The following is a 27,986-nucleotide window of genomic DNA, read 5'->3' on the forward strand; positions in this document are numbered from 1 at the left end:
TTGTTCCTTTTGTCTTTTTCTCTAATTCTTGACCCATTTGTTTTTAGGAACTCAGTTGAACTTTCATTTTATTTATATATATATATATATATATATATAGTGAAAGTTCAATTGAGCTCCCAAAATATATATATATATTATAATAATATCCATCCCTTGGGACGATATTCCATAGCTTAAGAAACCTCAGTGTCAAACTTTTACTGATAATTGGCCTAAAATTTCTTTTCTGTACCTCCCCATACCAAATTCTCTAATCTAAAAGTGGTCTTGTTGCATAAAGACCTAGTTGAGGTAAATCAGGTTTATATAATAAAGAACACAGGTGTGATTAGAGTTTGATGTCAGTTTAGCTGCCCCTGAGTCTGTTGAATCATTTTAGTGTTTAGTTTCTTGAATCGAATATTTTTTTTCTAGGTAAAATACTTTTCTCCCCTCTCCCCCCCCCCCCCCCCCAATTTTGGAGAAATCACAACCTTGATTGACAGCTCACTATTGTTTGTTTGGGGAGGGATGCTAATTGTGCTACTCTGATGACATGTCTTTAAATCTGTCAGTCTGTGAAATTGCATGTGGACTATAATGGTATTTGTAATATTTCAAGCTAAGAAATATTCTGTTTTTCAAAACTTTTCTGTAAAAATTCTAGGTGTTGAATTAAACTTTTGAAAATATCTTCATAATGAGAGTTTTTAGTGCTTCATAAATTTCACGAGTCTGTTTCTCATTTTAAATCTACTTCCATATGATTTCAAGACATTCCTTTTGATAATGTCTAACAGAGGACATTGTCTAAAATTGGGCAAACTAGCTGGCTGACTTTGATGTGGAATAGATTGTCAGTAGTTGTTTCAAATTAGTATCCTTAAGCTTTAAGAACCAATGAGCTGGATTTTCTCAGTGCATCTGTTTCCTAAAGTCAAGCGACATATTGAGGATGGGTCAGGGAACATATACCTAGTATATGCCCTAAAATTACATTGAACTCGTTTTATTAGCTTGCAATAGTGATCTCTCAGTATTTCACAACTAAACTCAATGTAAATATCCTGTAGCTGTGCTATGAAAATATTGAGAGAGTTGTCTATTTGTAGGAGTCAGCAGACCTGTTAAGAATTAATGAGGCATAAACCAGGAAAGTGGTCAATCTCTATTTCCATTTGATCTGAGATGTCTCCCTTAAGAAATCTCAGTATAATAGGAAATGACTTCAGGTCTTGTTGTGATAGTGCAGCTAGAATATACTGATCCTCCAAAATAGACACTTAAATGAAGGGTGCAAATCTGGCTGTAAAAATATTGGCTGAGTATCTGAAAAAGAGAGAAATCTCTCCTTTTAGGAGTAAAGAAATAAGCAATAATTTTGAGGTCACTTATTACTCAAGTTTATATTTGGTTTTCAACAAACTTCAGATTATTTCTAAAGTACCATGATTTTTTAAAACTTTTAATTTTGTATATTAAAAAACCCCTGAGATGTTTTCTATAAAGAAAACACAATAGTTTTTAAAACACTGTTTTCTATTGTGATACCACATGGCAATGGAAAGTGAATGACCCAGGCCAATTGGGGGGGAGGGGGGAGGCGGTTCCTAGGGCCACTTGAAACCATCCCACACATGGATTATCAGGCATATTTGAAATTGTTTTTGAATGTTTAGCTGTTAATAAGATATTTAAGTGTTAATTTTGGTCTTTAAAATTCTAACGTATGGGACTTTTTCCGCTGCAATGCAGAAAATGTCTGATATCCATCCAATAAAGCACTTTTACCGCAGCTTTCCCTTCAGAAGTAAAACTTAATGCAATTTGTTTTTACCACATTTAATTTGGGGGGAAAATCGTATTTAAAATGAATTTATTCAATCTTGTTAGGTTGCAAAGTAATAATTAGAATAATTGTATTTGGAGGTTTGGAAACTTCCTTTGTATCTTTGGACTGTAACAGTCATTTTTGTTCATTGTACTTCATTCTTAATTCATTCTTTTATTATTTCTGTTGCATATAATTTTGGCATGACAAACTACAGTAATACCTGTGCGCTGTTCAAATTAGGAATATTTCTTAGTCTTGAGCAGAGCTGTTCAGCAATAAGAGTACATCTTGTATTCATAGTTCCAAATGTTGGTGTATATTACTAAGCTTAATCAACACTGTTTATACAAAGCTAACTAGTCCTATATAAGGAGACTAAATGAACAAAGTTTCTACGCTCCTTCGTACTCTCAATGATTTCAGCAAATGGAGAATAGTTCATCTTGGAATATAATATGAGGTTTTAAAGACCTAAAAAAAATAATCTAAGAATATAGACCTCCAAAATGCTTGAAGTTTTTACTGGTTATGTTATAATTTCCTCAGATAATGATTGTCTGTGTGGCCATATGGTACCAGCATGTTAAAATGGTAAAATAATGTGTATACCATAACACTAAGTGAAGAAAGATGGTGAAAGGAACAGCAAGTAGTGAGAGCAGAAGGGAGAACTCACTCTGTTACTGAGGGCAAATATATTTTTCTCAGTCCTGGTGAGGCCCCAGTCATGCAGGGTCAACCAGCTAGCGTACATGGCATCGTATATAGGTAAAGCAATGCTTTATCTGTACCCCACATATGTGACTAGTTGTTCCTTATTTTATTTAACTAACTCCCTCAATCTCCCTGCTTCTTGTCTAGGCACTACTAACCTCCCCTAGTGTAACATTTGGCTAGATACAATTGAATATATGTTCAAGTCTCCTGGGTTATATGTGGCATTTAGAGCATGAATTTCTTGTCTAATAGGCCAAGTTGCACAAAGTGAACAGAGATGATCATTTGAGAATCCCACCGCCTCCTCCACCCCATCCCCTGTGATGCAGTGGAGAATCATGGCCATTGAAATAGTTCTCCCCCAGACTAATTTCTGTCTGTGCAGAGACTGTCTAAATGGTGTGCATAAAAAATATAAACCTATTACAGTATTACCAAAGCATTTGAAAATGATATATCCAGAGAGTGAGAAAGGGAGGCTGGAGGAAGAGCGACGCAGATACACACAAATAAATTTGTGTGTGTGTGTGAGAGAGCTTTTTTCTACAACTAGTTGGGCTACAAACTTGTTTTTAAATGAAAGCTGAGATTTTCACATAATCTCCTGACTCGAGGAGCCAGGGCTTTGAGAAGAACAACAAATACCATGAGACTTAAAATCATGAGTTGTCAACACTGCTGCTGTGATCTTTTGCACAATTTAAATACCTGAAAGTCTTAGAATGTATTGAAGCAGGTCTAGAATAAGAAGAGTGAATAATCTCTGGGCTGCTAGAGAACATCTCTACTTCTGTTACACCAAAGAGAGGAGAAGGGGGCGGGGTGGGGAGGAATATGTAGAGACAGTGCCCAAACATCCTTGGCTCTTTTACATGAAAAGCCATGGTGATAAGGGAGAGAGGCAGGCAAACTAAAGAAGAAAATTCCTGGATCTCATTTTTTTCCCATTGACAAAATACAACAAAATGTAAAGATGTACCGTTGCTGTTCAGCCCAACCTTGTAGCAAAATGTTCAACCCCTCCCGCCCCCCCCCCCAAAAAAAAAGGGGAGCAGAAAAGGTTTGAATGCATCTCTGTTCATGTAAATGATGTGCAGATTCTGTCCACTCTTCAACCTCGTTCACCTCAGTGAAGTATGAACTTAACTTTAGGAACAAGCAATTCCTTTTTTAGAGGGGAACTTAATAAGTCTTAATAGTGTTAACATCACTCAATTGAAAACTATAAAATGGGAATATAAAATTTTAAGGTTACAATTACACATCCTGTATATTTTATACTATTGTAAGCAATAGTACATCAAACTACATGTTAAACTGGAAAAACAGGAATAGGAAATGCTCTGTATAGGGCACTGTGGCTGAATGAATACTGGTAAACCAGCAAGGCAGATACAAAAGTTAACTTTCCTTTAATTATGCTACCTTACAGTTGCAATAACATTTATTTTTACTTTTAATTCTTTAAGAGCTGGATTGTGAGGAACACTAAAATAATTTCAGGGTTAGATCTACAGAAAACTTCATAGTCTATAGTTTATTCTTGCATATCATCTGTATTAAGTGAAATTGTCTCCTGAGAATTTGTGAAATGTAGTAGTTATGAGAAATATTTGAATTTAGGGAAGCAGAAGAACTGTCTGTTTTTAGATTGCAGTATTAGAAACTGACAAGATCTGAAGGTAAATCTATACAGTTCTTATTAGGTTATGTTTACAGAGGAAGATGTGAAATTCTACCTCGCAGAACTGGCCCTTGCTTTGGATCATCTACACAGCTTGGGGATTGTATACAGGGATCTGAAGCCAGAAAAGTAAAGTAAAATTTATTTTATCCACTATTACATGTATTTTGTTTAATTGTTTCTTTGCATTTTCATTATACATCTCTATAATTCTATAAAAATGGAGTAAAAGATGTTTTTATAAGCTATATGTATCGGGTTTAATAGTTAAATATATGCACTGATTGCAATATAATGTACAGAGTTCTTAAATTAAAGATTGGGAGATTGGTTGAGATCTGTCTTTAGCTACAATGTTTAAATTGTTATATATAAATATTCCTGTTACGTGTATTGGTGAATGTGAATTTTAATTTTCAGCATTTTGCTTGATGAAGCAGGACATATCAAGTTAACAGGTAGGTAAAATTTAATAGTATAGCTCTTAAATATTTTAATGAAATTACAAATATTTTAATGAAATTAGGTATTTTAGTGTGGAGTTGCATATAATTTCTTGTATAACAATCTTGATATACGAGTACTTAATTTAACAGTTTTTTAAATTAACTGATATAGCCCTAGATTGTGCAGTCTGATCTACATTAGCAGACTATTATGCCTGGGCAGAATCCCATTGAAGTTAGTGTGACTCCACGTGAGTGAGATCTGCCCGCGTGGATTAGATGGCAGGATTGGAGCCATCGTATTTATGTTAAACCTAAAACCAAAAACCACTGTAAAGGTTAATTTCTGTGGGTAAAGTGGTTGTAGAAATTAATGTTTATAAAATAGACATTGAAAGCTACTTCATTTTTAAAAATAAGGTAAATAAATTCAGATGACACTTCATCAATAACAAAAATAAACTACTGTTCAGGTTTAAGTGGCTTATATGATGGTTGATTATAAAATGTCTCTTTATCTGAAGATCAACAGCTAATGCGATTGAGCAAGGCAGAGGTTCAGCAAAGCTGAAATGTCAATATGCTGACTCGGTCTTTTAAGAAAGATAAAGATTTAGTGTAGACAACATGTTCTTTAAAAATATAAAATGTGATTTCAGAAATTATAGTCTAATCAGTTTAAAAACAAAGGTGTAGAAAAATTCTGTATTACAAGAAAAAATAATGCTATTTTCTTTTGGAAAATAAAATTCACCAACAAGACTTGCATTATAAACATTTGGATAAGTACAAAGTGTGAACTAGTTTACTCTTAAATTATATTACCATATTAAAATTATAGTAAAGTAACCATTTTGATTATATCATGAAGTTCACTATATGCTGTGCTGTATAAATATTAACAGCTATTAGAACCACCTTGCAAGATTAAAAAGAGATTCATTATTTAAACTCTCATCCATTTAGTGCAATGTACACAATATACACAATAGTTTTACTTGTAATCTTTTATTGTTTCTGATAGAACTTTTAGCCAAATGGGCTTTGCTTAGATTACAGAATTACTGGATATTCATTATTTAAAAGCACTACAGGATGTGTTTTTGTTTCAGACTTGCTTTAGACTCTTAGGCAACAACAGGGATTTGAATCCCTATACAATATTATTGATTTCTGGATACCATTCTCTTGGAGTCCTTCAGCCTCTGAACGGTTTTCTCTCTTGCTTTCTGCTTCTCTTGAAATGCCCAGTTGAGGGATTTAATTTAGATTAACTTCTCCTTCCAGACGACATTTAAACACCTTAGCCATTTGGGGCTTTCACAGTGCAGGAACTAGTGGAAAAGTGGGGTCAGGAGGGTGGGGGGTAGTGAGAAATCAGGGTTACAAGATTATATTGTTTTGCAGGGTACTTCAGTACTTACATTCAGTTTCAACTTGGGTCCAAAGGAAAAAACCTCTTGTAATTCTTTGAGGCTTTGTTTTCCCATCAGCATTTTGAAGCTGCTTGTAAGGCAGCTTTTTGAATTAACAAGCACTTATAAAATTCCATTTTCCTTCTTACAATGGAAAGGAGAACTGAGAGGTGTGCTTGATATAAACAAGTCTGACTTTGGCAAACTTATATCTGGAGTAGTAAACCCCTGGTGTAGACAGTGGTAAGTCAACAGAAGAATTCTTCTTTTGACCTAGCTACTGCCTCTCAGGGATGTGGATTACCTATGCTGATGGGAGACTCTCTCCTGTCAGCGAAGGGAGCGTCTACACTGCAGTGGTGTAACTGTGCCGCTCTAGCATTTTTAAGTGTAGAAATACCTTAAGTCTGATTTTTACATAAGCTGTTTTCGTAAGTTACGGCTGTGACTACACCAGCAGTTACGTCGGCAAGACTTTTATTGCTTAGTGGTGTGAAAAAAACACCCCTTGGAGCGACATAAGTTTTGCCGGCATAAGCGCTCGTATGCACAGCGCTGTGTCGGTGGGAGACGCTCTTCTGCTGACGTAGCTGCCACCGCGCGTTGGACTGGTTTCATTATGTTGTCGGGAGAGCTCTCTGCCCTTGGGATAACGAGACTACACGAGGGCTCTTACAGCAGCACATCTATATTAGTACAGCTGTGCAACTGCAAGCTTGTAAGTGTAGACATGGCCTTAGTAGTTTGGTGTTTTCTATGATGAAACTTTCTCATTTAAATCTAGTTTTTCCATTCTATAAAGCAATCAGCAAAGTCTCATCAAATAAGAAAAATAAATGCAGAACCTTTCATAATTTTAAGGTTCTAAATATGTAAAGTTTTAAGTACCTAATTGCAGAAAAACTGAGCAACATAATGGTTGCTGAGACTTTCAATGGTTGCTGAGACTTTCAGTTCACTTGTTCCTGGCACAGTACAATAGATTGTGTAATGCACTATTTAACTTTCATTCTCCAGTGAGCTTTAGGATTACCATTTCTTTATTCATAAACAGTCTTTGGTTGTGTGAATCCAAAATATAAAATTATTGTATAAAATATTGTTTTTAAAGTTCTTTACTAGATATATCTTTGTAATGCTGTTGTTGTAGACTTCGGACTCAGCAAAGAATCAGTAGATCAAGAAAAGAAGGCCTACTCTTTCTGTGGTACTGTAGAATACATGGCACCTGAAGTAGTAAACAGGCGAGGCCACAACCAGAGTGCCGATTGGTGGTCATTTGGTGTTCTTATGGTACTGTATGATTAATTGCATAATGTTGTTTGCAGTCAAATAGTCTGCATGCCTCCACAGAGTAATGTTAAATTTATTTAGAATAAACTGCCTAAACAGAAATAGGACGACTTTAGGTTGAGGGGAAGACCTGGGAGAAGCTGGTAATTAGATTACTACTGAAGAAACAATAGTTTTGAAATAAGTTGAACCTTGACTTGTTTAGACCTTTAAGGAAATGCATACCTCTAAGGATTATTAACATATACGTGACTTTGTAGCAGTCCAGAACAATTTTATTCAGTCACTTTCCTAGGTTGTTGTAAGGCTTCAGTTGGAATGTTTCTTTGACATATAGCTTATTAGTAAAAAACAAAAAAACTGAGTTTGACAAAGCATTCCTTTAAAAAAAATGTTTGTAACAGCAAGCCTGTTGAATGAACAACACAGAAAAGTGGAATACACCAGTAATACTAATATATGTGCCGTTGTGGATAGTAAATTGTTACACCATTAGCATTTGTAATTAGGAGGAAAAATAAAAACAAAATTTTTGACTACTTTTTTATGGTGTAGCAGTACATGACTTCAGGGAGAATTCCATTTGACTTCTCAAGTAGCTTTTGAATTATGGTCCCTGAACCACCATTAGTCTGTAAAGCCCTCCAAGGTGTTCTACATCATCTTTTTATCCCATCTACTGTTGATATTGATTGTCATGTAAATTGCCTTTGAAGAGAAAATGTTTAACTTTTGGATATTTTAAAAATTAAAATTAGTATGTATTTGCTAATCACCCTGAAGACTTCTCAGGTCTTAGTGTGTGTAGTACAAGTGAAATACCATTTTAATTAAAATCTTGTAAGAGTACTTTTAAAAAAAATTAACCACTTGATGTTGATTAAACATTTGTTCTTTTCAGTTTGAAATGCTTACTGGTACACTACCATTTCAAGGTAAAGATCGAAATGAAACTATGAATATGATACTAAAGTAAGTATTCTCTATTTTTTTTAATAGAATTACCCTTGTTTTTGAAAGTAACCAAAAATGTAGCTATAGATATTATGCTTTATCTTGTGTATTGTAGTTTGCTCATTTTCAGGATGTGAAATTATAAAATGTCAAACACAAAAGTAAGAATTTGATCACAAACAGTGTGGATACTGCAGAATATCTCTGAGGCTTAAAACTGTAAACATAAACTTGTGTGTGTGTGTGTGTGTGTAAAGTTAGTATTAAAAATAGGGGCAGTAAAGTACACTAGAGAGTTATTTGCCAACAACCTCTCTATATGCTGTTCGTCTGTGTTACGACATAGCTTATATAAAAACAAAACAACCTATTTTATACAGATTGTGTGCATGCTATTCTCTGTGTACAAGCGTGTGTGTATAGACACACGTTCTGTATAAAATAGTTTAATCCATGTTGTAATAGTAAGACAAGTGTACAGTGGTGATTGGTAAACAAGTCCTAACTGTACACTCTTGCCATTCTTTAAATGAGGGAAGCAAGAATTTATTGCTTTTATGAGTAGTCAAAGGGTATCCTGCAGCTCATGTGGTTAGACTTCTGGGACTTTCTGAGGGGGATGGGTGCTAAAGAAAAGGGGGTTTAGTCCTGACTCCATGGCAGGAGGGACTAAACCCTGTGTGTGGTTAATGTATAGCAGCATTGCTGTAGAAGATAGATTAGTTCACCACCTATTTCAGGATTTGTAGCAAAATGAATATGTGCGTGTATAACATAATGTTACAATTCTGCCTAGAAATTTCAGGCTGAACTAGACACTTCGATTATTAAAAAAATTGTTCAAATCACTAAAGTTGTTTTAAATTTAGTAATTGTCCTTACAAAATAATCTCCATGAAGTTGATCCCTTTGGCCTTCTCTAATGACTTCAAGATCTAATTCTTGAGGCTTTTTCTGAGTGGAGGAATAAAAAGGTGACTTGTGGGGTTGTGTAGATTACAGGGGTCGTTTTGGCTATTTCCAAGTGTCTTCAAAAGTTGGTTCTGGTAGGAAAGGATGAATACTTCCTTTTTGTCATATGCCAGCATGTTTGGATAGACTTAGATCTCTTCAGGGATACACAACTTTTCAGTACTTTATGCAGCTTTAGTCTGAAGCAGCCTATTTGTTGAAAACCACTATACCACACTATGTGCTTTTTTCTAAAAGTTTCTTGAATGGGTAGCTATTCTAATATTTATATTCAATTTGAAATCTCGTTCACACAATTCCACTGTCTTGTGACACTCATTGACAGATCTGATGGCAGAGTTTCTTACCCTCAGTTTAATGAGTCCATCTAGAGCGTTTTTAGCAAAACATGCTTTTTGAAGTCATAATTTCTTCATTTCATTTTCTCCAGAGCAAAGCTTGGAATGCCACAATTCCTTAGCCCTGAAGCGCAAAGCCTTCTAAGGATGTTGTTTAAAAGGAACCCATCAAACAGATTAGGTAATGTGATCTTGTTTTGGTTGGTTCTTTTTGACCTGGATCTTGAAGTAAAACCATGTACAGCATAACTTGTGAACAACTTAATTGTTAAGTGAAGCTTCACTGAATAGCCATATCAGTTCTTGGTTATTCAACAGTCTTCATTTTCTCATTTTCTTGAGTTTGCAGTATGGCTTGAGTTCTGGGTTTGGCTCACCTGAGTAAATGACAGAGGAAGGTCAGCAGGCCATCATTCAGAAAAAAGTAGCCTTTCTCTTATTTTAGCTCCCTCAATATGCCTGTCTGTGTCTTAGTATAACTTCCTGTTTTTGCTGGCAGCCTTCCACAGGTGCATGGAACAGTGGCTTATCAGACCATCCAAATGGCTGTAATTCTGGAGTAAAAACTAGATATTAAGTTGCCAAACAAAAAATCAGGAAGCAGATTGGAAAATGCTGTTATACTCCCCCAACCATACTCTCCAATTACTTGTTTGGAGGTTTAATATTAAATTAGTGACTTGCAGGGAAGTACTCCTGATTCTTTGTAAACTGATGTAAAGATGCCCTGTGAGGAGGGCTCCTATATATTTCCAAAAGAAGGAAACAAGGCACAAGTCCAGTTTTTTCCTTTTTCCAGGTTCCCTTTAAACGTGATTGTTTTTCTTCAACGTGTGTGAATTCTACTAGCTATACACCAGTCTGTTCTCAGTCAAATATCTTGCTTGAAAACGCTAACTTTAGGCAGTATTCCATGAATAAGTGATTCCATGCAATTTTCCAAGAAACCAAGTGACTAACTTTTTAATGCAATTTTGTTTAGAGATTTTTACACTGAATCTGGTTTTAATTGTCACTTTCATTCCCTATAATTACAGGAGCTGGTTCCGATGGAGTTGAAGAAATCAAGAGACATCCTTTTTTTTCAACAGTTGATTGGAATGTAAGTACAAAACAGTTTAATTTCAAAGCCATTTTTAGTTTTGCTACAACATTTTGCAATGTCTCTGTAAATTGCAAGGTAATTAAACAGGATATACTAGACAAATGAGACTTCTGACTATAGTATTCTGAGACTGTATTTCTCCTCATTGCTGTACAGTATTTATTGAGGGTCTCACTAAAATTTTAAAACACACATTAACATTTTTAATAGTGATAAGAATTGCAACATTCTAAATCTTAAAATACCAAATAAAACTCCTTCAAAATGACTAAGAGGGGAGAGGTACAAAAATTCGAGTCCTTTGTGTGTGTCAGTGTAAGCCCAAGATAGGTGCCTGTGTTCAAGAGACTGGATTCTTTTGAATAGCAGTGTTTGTCAAGGCTGTGCATGCATACTGTGCCTCCTTGTGCTCTTGTGTGAAGCCATAAAAGGCAGTGCGGCCACAGTTCTCCCTCAGTTCCCTACTACTGCCAGTGAGTGTCCAACCCACTACATCGTCTGAATGTCAAACTTGTCCTTTTCCTAACTAGTTTGTTGAAGAGAATTGATCTTCACCCTTTTTATCTCGTTTTCTTTAATTTGAATATTCCAATAAAAAAGACATTCTCCCTGCCCCCCCCCCCCCCCCCCATATGGAGTCTAAATAGTCATGTTTCAAACCCTGCCTCTCTTGTCATAGCTTCATCCCCTCACTGACAGACATAGATTACGTCTTTTGCCTAGGGGACAGCCATATCCCAGACAGGTGTTGAGTGTGCTGATTGCTTTCCTCCAAGACCCACAAGTCCAGAGACACACAGTTCTAGTTACGTCTGCTTGAGCAATCCATGCGGGTCATTTCAGACCTAGAGGAAACAATCACCATCAAGATGGAGGTTCAAGTCTGCTTTGGCCAGCACTCCATCATGTAGAGGGATGCCTCTGTTTCCTGAGATCAGGTAGAGATAGAAAGGCGGGGAAGAGGACATTGTTGAAACTGGGGCTAGCAACTTCAACAACACCTATGCCATGCTGACAGAAGAAGAGAAGCTGAGGCATAATTTCATATGGAGCATAAATGCATCTCCAGACAATACTGGGGCCATCCAACAAGGACAGAAACCATCACTTCTCCAAGGACGGAAGCTCTAAGTCCTCCACCTTCGTGGAAACAGCATAGGGTACAGGACCCCAATACTTGTGTTGATGCCCACAACCAAACCATGTTATGCCCTTGCAGAACCCCCTATATCTCTTGCTCCTGAGTGTTGACTGATACCCTCCCTGGCCAGCTTCCGAGAGCGTATTATAGAGCTTATTGCAAACATATGTGGCCTTGTTACTTTGTCTAGGAGTCATAGAAGAGAAATTGCGGGAATACAGGGGATGAGGCTTCTACTCTTGATATTTCCTTATCCTGAAGAAGAGATCTTAATCGTATCCTACACTTGAGGAGACTGAACAAATACATACACTGGTGCTCCATATTCAGGATGCTAACTCTTGCCTCTGCCATTCCATCCATGTAGGCTCAGGACTGGTTTGTGGCTCTCCACTTGCAGGACTCATACTTCCACATAGCCATCCGTCTGGCCAACAGGAAATAGCTGAGTGGGTCCAAATCGCTGTTAGTACCAAGTGTTGGATCTAGTTAAGCACCCCCTGTTGGTCACTCATGCTGTGAGCGACCACCTCACTGTATCCCATGTACTTTCCACCTTTGGAGTTTGAACTGTTGAAACATTCCCCTGGATGTGTGGTCTCTGAGCACACAGTTGGTGTGTAGCACCTCTGTTTAGCACACTCTCCTCAGCTGAAACCTCCTGGTACAATTGCCTCACCCCTGGGACCAGTGCTGATATCTCAAACTCTCCTGTAGCTTAAACACACTCTCACAGCACTCCAGGCACATGGGTGTTCTGGTCCATAAACTAACTGTTCAGGGGCTTGTGATATGTGTAATACAACACACACTGTCAGACCTTGCACAGGATTGTAAACAGCCATCGCTCCTTCTTTATTAGCACAAGAAATGCATAGATCTATTTAAAAAAAAAAAAAGAAAAGAAAAGAAACACATTTCGCTGACTCAGTTTCCTCATCACTCTGCAGCATTTTTTGGGCTTGGGTCTGAATCCTCTAGAGGTGTCCGAAGGACCCTTCTGCTGCAGCTCATGGCTTGGTTTCTTAACCAGAGAGCCCCTCTCTATCCAGGTCAGCTTGCTTTGACTTGTTTGGTCCTACAGATAAACTGGGCTCCCTGCCATGCAAGCATGCTCATCTCTGCCCTTCTCCTGCCCAAAACTTCCAGTGTGGTTCTGAGTCATCTCCTGTGACCCTGCTCGTCTCTGTGGTTTTTAAAGGTTAGCATCAACACCTTGATTTCTTTGTCCTGTGTTTGGGGATTTTCCACTTTCCAAACACCAGCCTCCTGCAGAGGGGTAGGGAAAAACTGGTTGTCTTGTGCTCCAGGTAATCCATTGTCCCAAGATGCTTTTATCAGAATATGCAGTCATTGAGTTCTAATGACCCCCTTTTGTTCCTGGTATGGGAGGGATGTGATCCAGCCCTTGTCAGCAAAGGTGGAATCCACATACACAGTTTTCATAGTAACAACTTCATAATGTCTGCCAGAATTTCTTAAGGTGTACAGATAGATTCCCCAAATTTGCACACAAGTTACTGCCATTCAGCGCAACAAGTCAACTCTCAGAGTTGAGAGTTTTCACAAAATGGTGGTTGGTGATGGTGGTGGTGCATCTGAGGAGACAGGTCATCCACATTTACCCGTACCTGGACAACTAGCTGAGAAGAGGCAAGTCTCAGTAGGAGAAGGTGGCAAGTCTAGAAGATGCACTCTTCCTGTTTGCGTGGTTTGGCTTCCTAGTGAAGAATGAAAAATCATCTTACTCCTTTGCAGATAAGTGTTCATAGGAGTTATGATCAACTCTTGGTAAGAGAGAGCAGACCTCTCAGAGGTTAGAATCCTGTTATGCAATCACTGCTTCGTGAGATAAAATCAAACATGACAGTACAGACTTGCCTTAGGGTGTTAGGTCATATGTCAGCATGTGTGTCCATGGTGCTGCTTCTCAGACTTTACCTGGGGCCCTTACAGCTTTGGTTCAGGATAGTCTCCCCCTCTGTGTAACAGCAGATGGACAAGGAGGTCTCTGTGCCACTTCGTGTCCTTGTAGACTTGACGTGGTACCTAGAACCTGAAAAAAGAGGAATATTCACATCCCTCTCACCCCAAAAAAGAATTTTAATTATGAGTGTATCAGGGACAGGCTGGGGAGCCCACCTGGACCACGTTCGAATGCAAGGCCCCTGGTTCCCAGAAGACATGGGACTTCACATAAGTCCCGGAACTCATTCGTCAGGCTAGCCTGTATGCTATTCCTACCTGTCCTCTGAAATTTCACAGTACAGATTCTGACTGACAGCTCATCTGCAATCCACTGCATGTGAAAGCAGGAGGACCCTGCTGATTGCTCCTCTTCTGGGAACTATTGGATTCTGGACACAATGCTACCAACATGAGATAACCCTGATGGGTCTTCATCTTCCAGGAGTCAGCAATGACTTGGTTGGCTTATTTAGGAGACCATACATGACCGGTCAGTAGTGTCCCCTGCAAAGATCCATTGTAAAGAAGATATGCCAGTGTTATGGTAGGACAGGGTAGACCTGTTTTGCGACCAAGGACAATTCCATGTGTCAGAATTTCTGTTCCAAAGGGGGCATGAGCCAGGGCTCTTTGCTAGATGTGTTCTTTCTGCAGTGGAATCCAGGCCTCCTTTTCACCTTTCGACTGATTTCTCCTGATGCTCAGCGTGATGTCCAAAATCAAGAGACAAAGCTACAGTCATTCTCATAGCTGCCTATTAGTTGAGGCAGTTTTGGTTGACAGACATGCTACAAATGTCTATTCAGACTCTGATCCAGATCCCAGACTGCGCAGACCTGATCTCACAGCACCGCAGATACTGCATCCACCTGAAGTTCCTGAGCTTGTTGGCCTTGATGTTGGCTGCTTAGGTACCATGGACAGGAATTGTTATAAGAAGTCCAGGAGATCATGGTATAGAGCAGGAGGATGTCTACCAGAAGGACTTATTTGTCAGAATGGAAGAAGTGCTCTATCTGGATGGCCCAACATGGCCTGGACCTTATATAGACTATTTGCTGCAATTAGAACCCTCTGGCCTTCCATTCAGCTCCATTAAGGTCCCTCTCGGAGCAATCTCTGCTTGCCATCTTCTCCCTCTCTATGGTATCTGAGTTCCTCACAGCCTATTACATACTTACCCACCAGTCAAAGAACCTGCTCCTGCCTGACATATCAGCATTGTCCACTTGAGGCTCAGGGGGCCTTCCTTTGAGCCTTTTTCAGAATGCTCCTTGTTTCATCTCACTCTGAAGACAATCTTCCTGATATCACTTAGACCAGGAGAGTGAGTGAGGAGCTTCAAGCACTATTATGGCTGATCCTTCCTACATGACATTCTATAGAGATGAGGTGGTATTGAAATGTCAACCTACATTCCTTCTCAAGGTGGTTTCAGAGTTCCCTCTGAATCAATCAGCCTGCTTGTTCCTCTCCCCCCAGCCTTACTCTGCATTGGGAGAGAAGCTGCACATACTGGGCATTTCCAGAGTTTTGCTTCTCTATGCTGAGAAAAATAAATTGTTCAGGCTCTCTCTCTGTTTATTCCTGGGTGGACGTGGCCACCCCAAGGGTCAGGCCATCTCAACTCAAAGAATATTTAAATGAATAATGCAGTGTATCACGCTGTGTTACAAATGACTGGTGCAGCTCTCCTGCCAAACATCAAGCCTCACTCCACTATTTGCTTATCCTCTGCCTACTTCAGAAATGTGTTAGTGTCAAAAGGTCTGCAAGGTGGCAACGTAGAACAACCTGCTGACTTCTGCCAAGCACTATACCTTGGACTTAGCTGCCAGAGCAGATGCCAAGTTTGGAAGAGCGGTGCTACAAGTATGTCTGCGCTGATGGAAGGGATTTTTCTGTTGATGTAGGAGCACAGTCTCCTCAAATGAGTTAGCTAAGTCAACAGAAGCCCTCTCCCATTGGCATAGTTGCATTTACACTGATCGGATGCAGTTTTTCATCCCCCTAACTCACGTTGCTGCAATGATATAACCTTCAAGTGTAGACCAAGTCAGTCTGTATTCTACTGATGCAGCTGGAATGCCTCAGTCTCACCAACCGGGGGGGTGAGGGGGAAGTTCTCTATGCCAGTCAACCACAGGGGATCCATACTGACACATAGCTAAGAATGAACTGTTCCTTTGTAACTGGTTCTTTGAGATGCTGTCAGTGCGAATCCTACAACCCACTTTTTATCCCTGCTGTAGGAGTCCTCAGCTAATGCTGGCTTCAGGTTGCAAGGAAATTGAGGGAGAGTCACAGATGCACTGCCCTTTATGCCCTCACAAAGGGAGGTGCGGGGTGCCTGCACGACCCAGGTGGACACAGCTATTCAAAAGACTCTTGTGCTCATGAGGGGCATGTGCACCTAAAGTGGGATCCACGCTGATGACATGTCTAAGAACCCCAATTATTGTAGAGTAAGTAACTGTTCTTCAGTGGAGCTTTGTGAAAATGTCCTAAAAAAACCCACTTGTTCATTAGTATAAATATTAGAAGGTGAGTGGATGGGAAAGGAAATGAGGGTAGGAGAGAAGGTACTCAGAACACATTTATACCCTGTGAACAATTACTCCTCTGCCCGGAGTTCGTTCTTGTGGCTGGTGGTCCTTATGCTGCAGTTACTGTTCCATTTGCCCTCTTAGGCCGGTAAAGACTCCATGACATGCTGTCTTGCCTCAGTAATACCCCTCCTCAGGGGTCAGTTTATTACTAAGCATAGCCCAACCAGTCCATAACCAAAAGTCCCAAAAGCTAGGTCATTTATCACCCCAGTCCATAGAATCCTTAAAACTCCAAACCATCTAGTCCATCGACAGTGCATGTACTATACTCTAGCATCTTCTAGCACACCTGGGGTTTTCTTTGGTCTTCTCCTGTCTTTCTGCCATGAGAGCAGGAGCATAACCCAGTTCTTCCCAGCAGGTTCCCCCTCCCTCACCTCTCTGCTGGGAGATCATCCTCACCAGGAGAGCATCCATTGGTCCCCCTGTTCAGTAACTCTCAGACAGGGCAGCAGGTAGGCCCTTCCACTGTTCCCCTGGTGCTCAGTCCACTGGTTCCAGCTTTGCACCATGGAATGTCAGAGGGTAAACCCCTCTGCTGCTCCCCTGTCTCAGCCTTCTGTGGCTCTCAGTTCTGGCTGTCTGGCTTGAAAGTCAGACAACAATCCTCTGCTGCTCTCATGCCTTCAGCCTTTTTCCAGGAACCTGCTACAGCTTTCTTCATGGACCTCCTTCCTTTCTGATTCTTCTATAGCCCCAGATGCTGCCCCACCCTCATAATTGATGAGATGAGAGCCAGATGAGAGCTCCTCCTATGATATAAGGAAGCTGGACATGCTTCTTTTAAAGGAGCTAGTCACCCACTCTCATCTTCTCCCTTGCACTTGTTAATATCTCACTCTCCTCTGGCTCTTCCCTTCATAATACAATCGTGTTTAGTCTCACATCTTAAAAAAAGCCCCATCCTTGACCCCACTTGCCTCCCCAGAGCTATCATTCTACCTCCTTTCCCCTTTTATCTCTAAACTGATTGAATGCAGTGTTTACAATTGCTGTCTGGAGTTCCTGTCCAATTCCATGCGAGGCCCTTTCTAATCTGGTTTCCATCCCTGGTACTCCTCTTGCTAAAGTCTCTGTTGAACTTTTCTTTGCCCAAGCTCAGAACCAGTACTCCATCCTCATCCTCATCGACTTGTCAGACATGCTCTTCTTGAAATCTTGGCTTCCCTTGGCTTCTGTGACTGTCCTCTCCTGGTGCTCCTCCTCACCTCCCCTTTCAGCTTTCTGTTTGGGTTCCACAGGGCTCTGTCCTTGGTCCTTCTCTACTCTCTCTACATGTTATCTGGGTAATCTCATTTGCCCAAATTAAACTACGCTTTCCATGCTGCTGACTTATATATGTACCTCTTTGCTCCAGATCTTTTTCAGTTTGTCCAAACTAAAACTTCTGCCTCTTTCTGACATATCCTTGTGGATGTCTAGCTGTCAGACCAAGCTCAACATGGCTAAAATAGAGCTTTTAATCTCTGCTACCAAAACCCTCCCTGATGCCTTCTTTCTTGATTACTGTGGACAATGCCACTGTTCTGACTGTCTTACAGACCCATAACATCAGTATCTCTTCCATTTGGACCGCTCTAGGTCCTCACATCCAGGCTTTGTCTAAATCTTGACTGATACTTTCTGCATAACATCTCTGAAATACAGCCTTTTAAATCAGTGTTTGTATCTTTTTCTAAAAGGACATGCGCTAGTTCAAACAAGAAATAATGCAAGGAAGTCCTAAAGACCTGTTGTACAGGAGGTCAGACTAGATGATCACAGTGGTCTCTTCTGGCCTCATCTATGAATTCTTCCAATCCATCCACACAGCTAAATTCTCATCTCACATCTCAATTACTGCAGTATCCTTTTCCCTGGCCTTCACAAATGCAATCTTGCCCTGCTCATATGTATTCAGAATGCTGCTGCAAAGAACATTTTCCTAGCCCGATGACTTAATCATATCATCTCCCTTCCCTGCCTTTTTTTGCATTCCTCTACTGGCTCCCCCTTGTCTGTCCCATCAAACATAAGCTGCTTGTCTTCACTTTTTCAAAGCCCTTCATGTCTTAACTCTACCTGTCATCTCTCCTTCACTACCAAGATGACAACTGCCATCTCCAATCAGCCCATGTGGCCAACTTCCAGTGCCCACTTGTTGAATTTTCAAACTAGTTCCTTTGTTCTTTCTCCCATGCTTCCCTTCATGTTTTGAAGGAGTGTCCTTGAACCGTGAAACATTATCCTCCTTAAAACTGTCCTTTTGCTGTGATGCCTACAAAAATCTTAACAGCTCGGCAGCTGGTGTGCTGAGACCACTGCCTATCATGCTGACTAATATTAACTTATTTCCCTGTACTCACCTGTCTCTGTCTGGCAGGTGCTATGGGAATACAAATATTAAATAGAGAGAAAAATCCTATTTTTATATACCGAGTAATAGGAAAATATATTTATACAGTAGCAAGAGGATTTCTATTGATAAGGAACTGAGATTTCTAAGGGAGCAGTATCTAGAACAGTTTTCAACCTGTGTCTACAGACAACTGGGGGTCCACAGATTGATTTCCAAAGGGGTCCACACCTCCATTCAGAATTTTCTCTGGGGTCTGCAAATGAAAAAAGGTTGAAAACCACTGAGAAATTGCACTTTTACCTGAAAGTTTTGTACCTGCTTTTTTACAGTGTGCACTTTGAGTATTTGACAGCAGTTGGTGTGTAATCTAATTCTGGTTTGGTAATGGTCATTTTCACTTCCTGTGTCATGCACTGCTCTGGGTGAGCTCATGCATATTTTCCCCAAGCCCTGTGATAGTGGGCCTGGGATGACTTCTCTTCAGTGGAAATTCCTGCACACAAGGACAGGGAGCAGTGGGAGTCTGGTGATGGTCAGAGAGTACCACCTGGCCAGGGTAGAGGCAGAAAGCCCCTACAATTCACTCAACCTTCCACAGGCCTCGACATACAAGGATGAAAACAGAGATGCTGAATGAGCCTCCTTTTTCTCTTCCCAAACCCTGAATAGGGCTGGGGAGTACCTGTTTGGGGTAATGCTTTACTACTGTACTGCTCATCAGGACGGAGAATGAGGAGCTGCCATTCCACACTGTTCCCTTAAGGGACCTAAGAAAGACCTGGGTTATTGTTTTAAGAGGTGGCAAATCCCCTCATCCCATAAAGCAGGAAGAGCAAGACAGTAGGGAGAATCTCCTGCCCTAGGGATCCAGAATGGGAAAGTATGGGATGGATCCTCTCTCCCTCCTCTTGGGATTGGAGTGATTTGGAGAACCTGGCTCCCTCCACAATAGCCAGAAACTGGGTTCCAGTTCAGGGGTATTCGGGGAATACACCACTGCCAGCCCATCTCCTTCTGAGGTAAGGATGAGTTAGTGGGGGCAATTGTATGCTGTTGTTTACTTAATAAGCTGGAAGGGGAGAGGCCTGGTGGGTAAGGTGAATACAGCGGAAGGAGCAGGGGCAAGCTTTGGTATATTCTTGTGCCTTTCTGACTCTAACTTCCCTGCTATGGCCCTTCAAATCAGGAGAGCAGAAAAATCTGAATAAATCTTTTTTAAAAAAGGATCAGCAATACATGTTTGTGTTTTGTGCCTGCTATTTTGAAGTGTGCTCTTTCAGAAAACTAAATCTTTTGAAAATAGATGAAAAACATTCTAGTGGTGTTCCTTTTAGGTTAGCAAAATATATAATATCTGTAAAGTAATTCTGAATTTTAGTTAAACTTCTTTTGTGGCTTTTCTGTTCCAGAAACTGTTCAGAAGAGAAATTCAGCCCCCATTTAAACCTGCTTCTGGTAAGCCAGAAGATACCTTCTGTTTTGATCCAGAATTCACAGCAAAAACCCCCAAAGGTAATGCATATATTTAGAAAATAACGAGTCAATATGATGAACTCATTGTAGGGGAGGGCTAAATTACATTGTTGTTTGGTACCTGGGGGCTAGAGCTATAAAATTAGAGCCACTGATCTTGGGAGTTGGCACAAAGATGAAAGGCAAGAGCCGGTGTGCTGTACCGGGGGTAGATTGGCTTCTCCAGGCGCAATTTAAAGGGCCTGCGGCTCCCAGCAGCGGCTAGAGCCCCCAGCCCTTTAAACTGCTGCCAGAGCCCTGCTGCTGGAGCCCTGGGGTAGTGGCGGCAGGGCTAGGGCGGAGATTTAAAGGGCCTGGGGCGGTAGCGGGGGCCGAGCCCTGGGCCCTTTAAATCGTCCCCGGACCCCACCGCCGCTTCCCCAGGGCTCCAGCAGGCTCCGGGGATGATTTAAAGGGCTTGGGGTGGTAGTGGCGGCCGGAGCCCCGTCCCCGGAGCCCTGCTGCCAGAGCCCTTGGGAAGCGGTGGCGAGGCTCCCGGGACAATTTAAAGAGCCCAGGGCCCTTTAAACTGCTGCCAGAGCTCCCGGCTGCTGCTGTTACCCTGGGGAGGGGGAAGGAGGCAGTTGCCGGTACAGGGTGGGCCGGGGCTGGCTCTGACTCCCCCGTAGCCCTGCCCCTTCCGCCCGAGGCCCCGCCCCCTCCGGGGGCCAGAGCCGGCCCCAGTCCAGCCCCATACCCGGAAGTTCCGAGACTTACTTTCACCCCTGTACCAATCATAGTAAAATCAACTGTGGAATTGGGGTCATTTAGTGGATAGACAAGTGCGTTTTATTCTTGTCTCAATTTTACTTCCCTTCTCCATTTCTCTTGTTCCTGTTTTGGCCTTTATCTTTTTTTGATCCCCATTTTCTCCAGTGCTGGATTGACTTGAAATTGTAGAAGGGGGCCTGAAATCCAAATCTCCCTCCTCTCCCCCAAGTGACTCATAATTTCCCCCACCTAGCTTCATTTCCTTATCCTTTACAAACCATCCTTACCTCAGTGCAGGCCCCAGAGAGGAGCATTCTTAGTCAGTGAATCATTTTCTCCCATTCATCCCCTCCTAGCTGCTGGAGAGAGAAACTGCAGAGAAAGTGTTTTTTCTTTGCCTTCTTCTCTAAGTGGATAAGATGAGAGGAAATTGAGCAGCAACGCATTTTTCTTCTATTCCATTTTGACCAATGTGTGTTAGAGGGTAAGAGCTGCCAGACAGTCATGGAGAGAAAGAACTGTTCTTTTTTTAAGTGATTGATATCCAGCTAATGGGATTGTATTTAGTAGTAGACATTGAATATTTCTGCTAAAATGATAGCACTGAAATTATTAATATTATCAATTCTGTTGTAATTTCAAAATTAGCACCCCATTGTAATGAATTAGTGCCCTAAACCCTCATAAAGGTATTGTACCAGCCTGTCTATAGATCAGGAAGACAACAGTATGTTTTATTTGGTTTCACATTATAAGAGATTATTTTTCCAACTGTAAGAGCTGGGAACCATTTTTATATTAAAAGCCTTGATTCTGCAGAATGTGTGCCTATTACTGGGACTAGGTTAATACAATTGTTGGAGCAGATCTGTCCTATGTCTGAGTCTTTGACATTGCTTGTGAGCCTAGATATGTTAATACATAGTTCTTCACATCTTGTCAAAAGTGAAGTGAAGATGACTCTGACATCCTAGTCCCTTGTGAATATTTGAGTATATTTCAGGATCACTATCCTCAACAGCTGGAAATAATTTGGCTCAATTATGTTTTTGATGGGTTTACTATTTCTTTTGCCCAGTCAAATTTGAATTTAGGTGAAATCCAGGTTTGAGAGATGAGGGATTTTTCCATGTCAGTATTGAGGTGCAGTGGTAAAACTGGATGTGTGGGGAAAGTAAAATGGTATGTTAATGTTTTGCCTGACTTGAGCCAGTGCTATCAAATCAATTTTAGGAGTGCTTCAAGTAAACTTGTGTAAATATCTTTTGTGAAGTCATCTTTTAAATACCTTTTAGAAATGACTACACAGTGAAACGTTTTTGTTCTAATGTTCAGTCACTCAATTAAGGCTTATAATCATTACTGTTCAGCAATTAGTATTTTCATTTAAGGGTCCCTTTTATAAATCTCCCCTTGACGGTTTCATCTGGACTTTAAAACCAGGTACCTGGTTTGTTGGCCACGTGAGGTATTATCAGCAGTTTGTATTCCAATATAGCTCTTAAGTTTACATACATATGTTAAAATACCTCTGGGCCAAATTGTGCTTTATTTGTGTTTAGACAGAGTACAGTGAAGTTAGAGTTGCACACAGTGTACACTGGGGAAGATCTTGGCTCTCATGACTTCTGAAACATATCACTACATTCTTCAAGTATTGTCTCCATGGATCCCTGTATTTCTGCCATGCCCACATCTATGGTTCTATATTTGAAACTTCTAGCAAGTAGTGCCCTCGTATGCACCCTTTTTGACTCCACATACTTGAGCTCGCTACTATGAATGAAACTGTGGCACCAGTCTTTAGTTCTTCTTTGTGAATAATCAGACAGGGTTGTTTTTTTGGAGGGAATAGATGAAATTACATGTATTCTAGTTTATGCACATCTTGAAGCCTTGTAGTTTAAAAAAAAAAATGTGTGTGGGGGGGCAAGCATGTATTTTATTTAGCATGTGATACTGTTAAAATAAGTAAAAGTGAGAATATAAGTGAAAGGTGATATATTGGCACCCTGACTACATCTTATAGTTCAGAACCAATTCCACTTTCTTGTATTTTCCTCAAAATACTTTTGAGAACATACCTGTGGTAAACGCACACAATAGCTTAGCTTGAATATACCGTAGTAACAGAATACTCTTCAGATTCTAATTAAACCATGTGTATTTAACAATTAGATTCTCCAGGAGTTCCACCTAGTGCTAACGCGCATCAGCTGTTCAAAGGATTTAGCTTTGTTGCAACTACTGCCATAGAAGATCATAAAATTTCACCCCTCACCAATATATTGCCAATAGTACAGGTAAAATTTATTTTTCTTGGTATAGATATTTCTTAACTGAAATGCCTAAAGCTGATGCATATATTGATAGTTAACCTCCATTCTCCTCTGTTGGAAAGACCCTTATATCGGCAGAGCAGCACCAAAACCCTTGTAATATATATAAACATTATGTGCAGCAATTTAAAGTAATCCAGTGTCAAAAATCAAGTTGAATGTCTCTTTAAATGCAGATTTCAAAAGGAAAAAACTGCAAAGTAAAGAAAAATGTGCTGCTTGAGAAAGTAAAAATCATGTTTTGGTTAAAGTACAGTTTATTGTTTTAAAATGCAGTTTATATTTGTTTAAAGCAACTTCATGGAAACAGTGCACAGTTCACTGATGTGTATGAGCTGAAGGAGGATATTGGTGTTGGCTCCTACTCTGTTTGCAAGAGATGTGTGCACATAGCTACCAATATGGAGTTTGCCGTGAAGGTACTTGGTGTAAATTCTCTTTTGGTATTTGAATAGTTGCTCCACAGTCGAGTCATGTATCTTTTTAATGTACTAGTAAGTAAAGAGACCCCTTTTTTTTCCTTTTTTTTTTAACCTAATTTTTCAGTCAGCGTAATGTTGTATGTACTTTGAGAAGTGAAAAAGAGTAAATTTTTCCATTCAGCTAAATTTTGTATTTGCTTTTACTATTATTTCTTGTTAGAGGGAAGGTTGCCATCAAACTTTGTTGGAAAAAGACTTATGGAACAATATATCCAATTATTTGAAACATAATTCTGTTAGCTTTGAAATTACTTCGATTATCACATGTTTAGTTAGACTGAATAGACATACTGTTAAATGTTCCCTTTTCCTTTTTTCTTTGACCTTACAATAAGAGTACAACAAAGGTGAGATCAGTGGGCTCTTTAGGTGTGGAAGTGGGCAGGAGGGAAGTAGGAATATTTAGGATAGTCTGATAAATTCACTAATATCTTCAAATTAGAGCAATTTTCAATATATGCTAGGACTTGTTTGTAACTATTAACCTCAAGCTTTAAGTGAATAGGCTGGATAATGTCATTCATGACTACTAAGGATGAAGCATGAAAGTAAAGAGAAATAATGTGTGACTTTTATAGTTAAAACTGCTGTCTTCCTCAGTTTGAAAATTCTTGTTACTTGTAGCTTTTGTGGTCTCTTACCCTAAATCCGGGATTTTCATCCATTTTGCCTCTGAGGAAATACTTCATTTAACGTTGACGCCTTTTCCACCATTTATTTCACAGATAATTGATAAAAGTAAGAGAGATCCCTCAGAAGAAATTGAGATTTTGATGCGCTATGGACAACATCCTAATATAATTACTTTAAAAGATGTATGTACTCTTTTTAAATTTTACAATTCTTACCACAGAGCAGTCAAACAGTAAATAAAATAATGGTTGGGTAGGGATCCCATGTTTTGCGTTTCCAGTAAAATATACTGGAAACAATACTTACAGTTTAAAAAAGGTAAAATATTTTAAATATGGCATATACTGTTACTTAAAATTATATCTTAATTTTTTTGCAAAGGTACCAGGTTTTGGGAGACTCAAAATGTTTTTGGCCTTTGCGAATTAATTAAATTCCTAAATGATTCTGGGCTTTAAAGGTGACCCTGCAAAGAAAAGAGAATTCTGCACTTACTTGCTTTTATTTCCACTTTCCCTCCCATTTGAAATTCAGGTTTTGTTATGTTTCTACTGGAAGATTCTGTAGACAGCTAGAGAGCTAGTAGAGTTATGATACCATAATTAATTAATGGAATTTGTGCATGTGAGAGGGGATGGGATTTTTAGATACTAATAATGTCTTGGTTTTTGTTTAATGTCGATTTAACTCAAAATGCCTAACAGTTAAAATATCTACTTTTGAAAGAGTCAACACTTACACACTTTAAACTGATGGCTCAGGCCTTGTCTACAGTACAGGGGGAATTTGATCTAAGCTACGCAATTTGAGTTACATGAATAGCGTAACTATCAGTGGGTGGCAAATTGATGGGCCACTGGAGATTGGGACAGTCACAGTTGAACAAGGGTGGAGAACACATGGTAGAGGGATACAGGGGTGATTCTTCCCATTCAGAATCTCTAGCCGCCCTTTGGCTAACTGCAGTTATTATTCCATATGTTTTGCCAGCACATGGGGAGCTTATTTAGTTTTTAAAATAATAACAAAGAGCCCTACGTTATATAAATAAATGTAAAGTTCCATGGCTGCCTGAACAGTTTTAATATATGCTTCTGAGTCTGATATTGGAAGCTTGTATTTGCCATCCTTATCTCAGCTGAACACCTGATATGATGTTGATCTAATGGAGAAATAAACTACTTAGGAGGCAATATATTAAGTGCCGTCACTCAAAATTGCATCTGATAAAAGTAGGGAGAAACAAAATGCTTCTTCCCAGGGCAGCACAGGTTCATAGACTGAAAGAATGAATCCCAGAATCATCATTTAATGACCCACTACCTTCACATTGCATAAGAACGGCCATGCTGGGTCAGACCAAAGGTCCATCTAGCCCAGTATCCTGTCTTCCGACAGTGACCAATGCCAGGTGCCCCAGAAGGAATGAACAAAACAGATAATCATAAAGTGATCCATTCCCTCTTGCCCATTCCCAGCTTCTGGCAAACAGAGCCAGGATGGGCAAGGATGGTGTCCCTAGCCTAATAGGTATTGATGGACCTATCCTCCATGAATTTATCTAGTTCAGTGAGATGTAAGGTTTCTTTAATCCTTGTGCCATGAGGCATGAATTTTCAGTTGAAGAATTAAATTTTGCAATACCTGTCTGTATTCATATACACTTAGAAGATTGAGAGGACTTTTTTTATTTAGTGCTTAAAATTCTTAGAACGTATATTTAATTGTGAATTATTCAAATGAGTGTGTATGTTTTTAAACTTCTGCAGGTGTATGATGATGGCAGATATATTTACCTGGTCACTGAATTGATGAAGGGAGGAGAGCTGCTTGATCGGATTCTCAGACAAAAGTATTTCTCAGAACGGGAGGCTAGTGCTGTATTGTACACTATAACTAAAACAGTTGACTACCTTCATTGTCAAGGAGTAAGTGATACATATTATGTCATGGTTGTATTTATACTTTGTGTAATTAACAATCACATTTTCTTTGTTTCTTACAAATTTTTGTTGACTTGTTAGTACGTGAACACATTATGAAGAGAGTTGAGACTTCATTTGCGTACAACATAATTAAAGCTTTATGCATAATTTATAAAAAGTCTTGCTGGAAAATTAATTGGATTACACAACCTTTAATTATCCTACATCTCCATGGAGGGTGAGGAAGAGGAGTACTTTTCTGTATTTCATACCAAGATTTCAGTTTTGACTCATGCAGTTAGACAAAGAAAAATCTTTTTGCTCCTCTAATGGAAAACTAGAATGCAAAGTTATTCTAATATGAAGTATTTAATTCCTGTAGAATAATTATGTAAAATAAATTAGTATTTAAACGACCAGAAACAAAGTTTTCTATAGAAATGTGCCGCCCAGAGATCTGATTGTGTATGTGAACTTCAAGTATACAGACAGTTTACTCAGTTATTCTATTTAAAATTGATCTGAATTATTAGAACTATCCAGCTGGAAATACCAATTGGGTTATATCACTGCCATAATCTGATTTTTATTTGTAATGACCAGATAATGCTTAATCCCCTTGAAGAGCTCAGCCAGATAACTACTTATATATACTAATGAGGTTTGTGCATCACACAGCAGGAAGTGGGCATTTTATGGAAGTCTGATTTCATTTTGTTATGAATTTCTGCTTTCATTATATACACATCTGTACAATCTGTATGTTTTAATTAATACACATTGCTGTTAATACAAAGCCACTATCAACTCAGAATAAAATGTAGTTGGATTTTAACTACAGTATTATATTTATTCACCTACAAGGCCCCAGCTTTTAGTTTGTAGTCTGTTAAACCTGTAATGCTACTAATGCATTTATCTTTATATACATGTTTTTTCAAAAATATACTCCAATTTTAATAGCTTTTAAAATGTTTAAAGCACATGCTTAGTACTAGAAATGTTTTTATGCCAGAGATTTTTTTTTTTTAATTACACATTTATTCGCAGGAATATTTAGTGGTAAGAGTTCATCCATATATGTATCTTATAAAAGTCATATTGCAAAGTGACTTTTAAGGGTTCAAAATCTAGTTAGCTGAGTGCACCAACTTTTCACTTTTTGGAGATGTCTAGATCACAAATGAGGTTGGTTATCTTAGTCTTATTCGAAATGTCCACATGCAACCATGTAAGCGTGTTAAAATTCAGATAAATGAAGCCTTCTGGTAAAAGATATTTATTAAAGATAATGATTGAGGTATATTACCAGAGTTGTGTGAGGATGCTGTCCTAGTACCTCTTTCTCTCTTGCTCAAGAGTAGGCTTATTGGCTATAAAGTATCTACTCACATGAGTAAAGACTATTTACATCAGAAATTGTTGCAAGATTGGGCCCCCTGTATATGTGGGGCGCTATCACTAAAAATATCTAACACCCAAATAGTAAAACCAAAATGAACACGAATATCCTCCTATCAAGTAATAGAATAATTAATAAATGTACAAACCCTCACATTTTCTTGAAATTACTGAATTGAACACAAGA

The 27,986-nt window shown here is 39.3% G+C and overlaps 1 protein-coding gene across 4 annotated transcripts in view; it reads left to right on the forward strand.

Moving 5' to 3' along the window:
- Nucleotides 1-27,986, forward strand: part of RPS6KA6 (ribosomal protein S6 kinase A6) — a 72,408-nt gene that overhangs the window by 32,642 nt on the left and 11,780 nt on the right. For all 4 annotated transcript variants that reach the window (XM_043522117.1, XM_043522118.1, XM_037908625.2 and 1 more), the window contains 11 exons: nucleotides 4,240-4,346; nucleotides 4,638-4,675; nucleotides 7,229-7,371; nucleotides 8,273-8,343; nucleotides 9,728-9,816; nucleotides 10,673-10,737; nucleotides 20,206-20,308; nucleotides 23,198-23,322; nucleotides 23,652-23,777; nucleotides 24,566-24,655; nucleotides 26,243-26,401. In XM_043522117.1, the coding sequence (XP_043378052.1) occupies nucleotides 4,240-4,346; nucleotides 4,638-4,675; nucleotides 7,229-7,371; nucleotides 8,273-8,343; nucleotides 9,728-9,816; nucleotides 10,673-10,737; nucleotides 20,206-20,308; nucleotides 23,198-23,322; nucleotides 23,652-23,777; nucleotides 24,566-24,655; nucleotides 26,243-26,401 (1,116 nt within the window). The remainder of the gene's footprint in view (nucleotides 1-4,239; nucleotides 4,347-4,637; nucleotides 4,676-7,228; nucleotides 7,372-8,272; nucleotides 8,344-9,727; nucleotides 9,817-10,672; nucleotides 10,738-20,205; nucleotides 20,309-23,197; nucleotides 23,323-23,651; nucleotides 23,778-24,565; nucleotides 24,656-26,242; nucleotides 26,402-27,986) is intronic.

This window comes from Chelonia mydas, chromosome 9, assembly GCF_015237465.2.
Source record: "Chelonia mydas isolate rCheMyd1 chromosome 9, rCheMyd1.pri.v2, whole genome shotgun sequence".
Taxonomy (NCBI): domain Eukaryota; kingdom Metazoa; phylum Chordata; order Testudines; family Cheloniidae; genus Chelonia; species Chelonia mydas.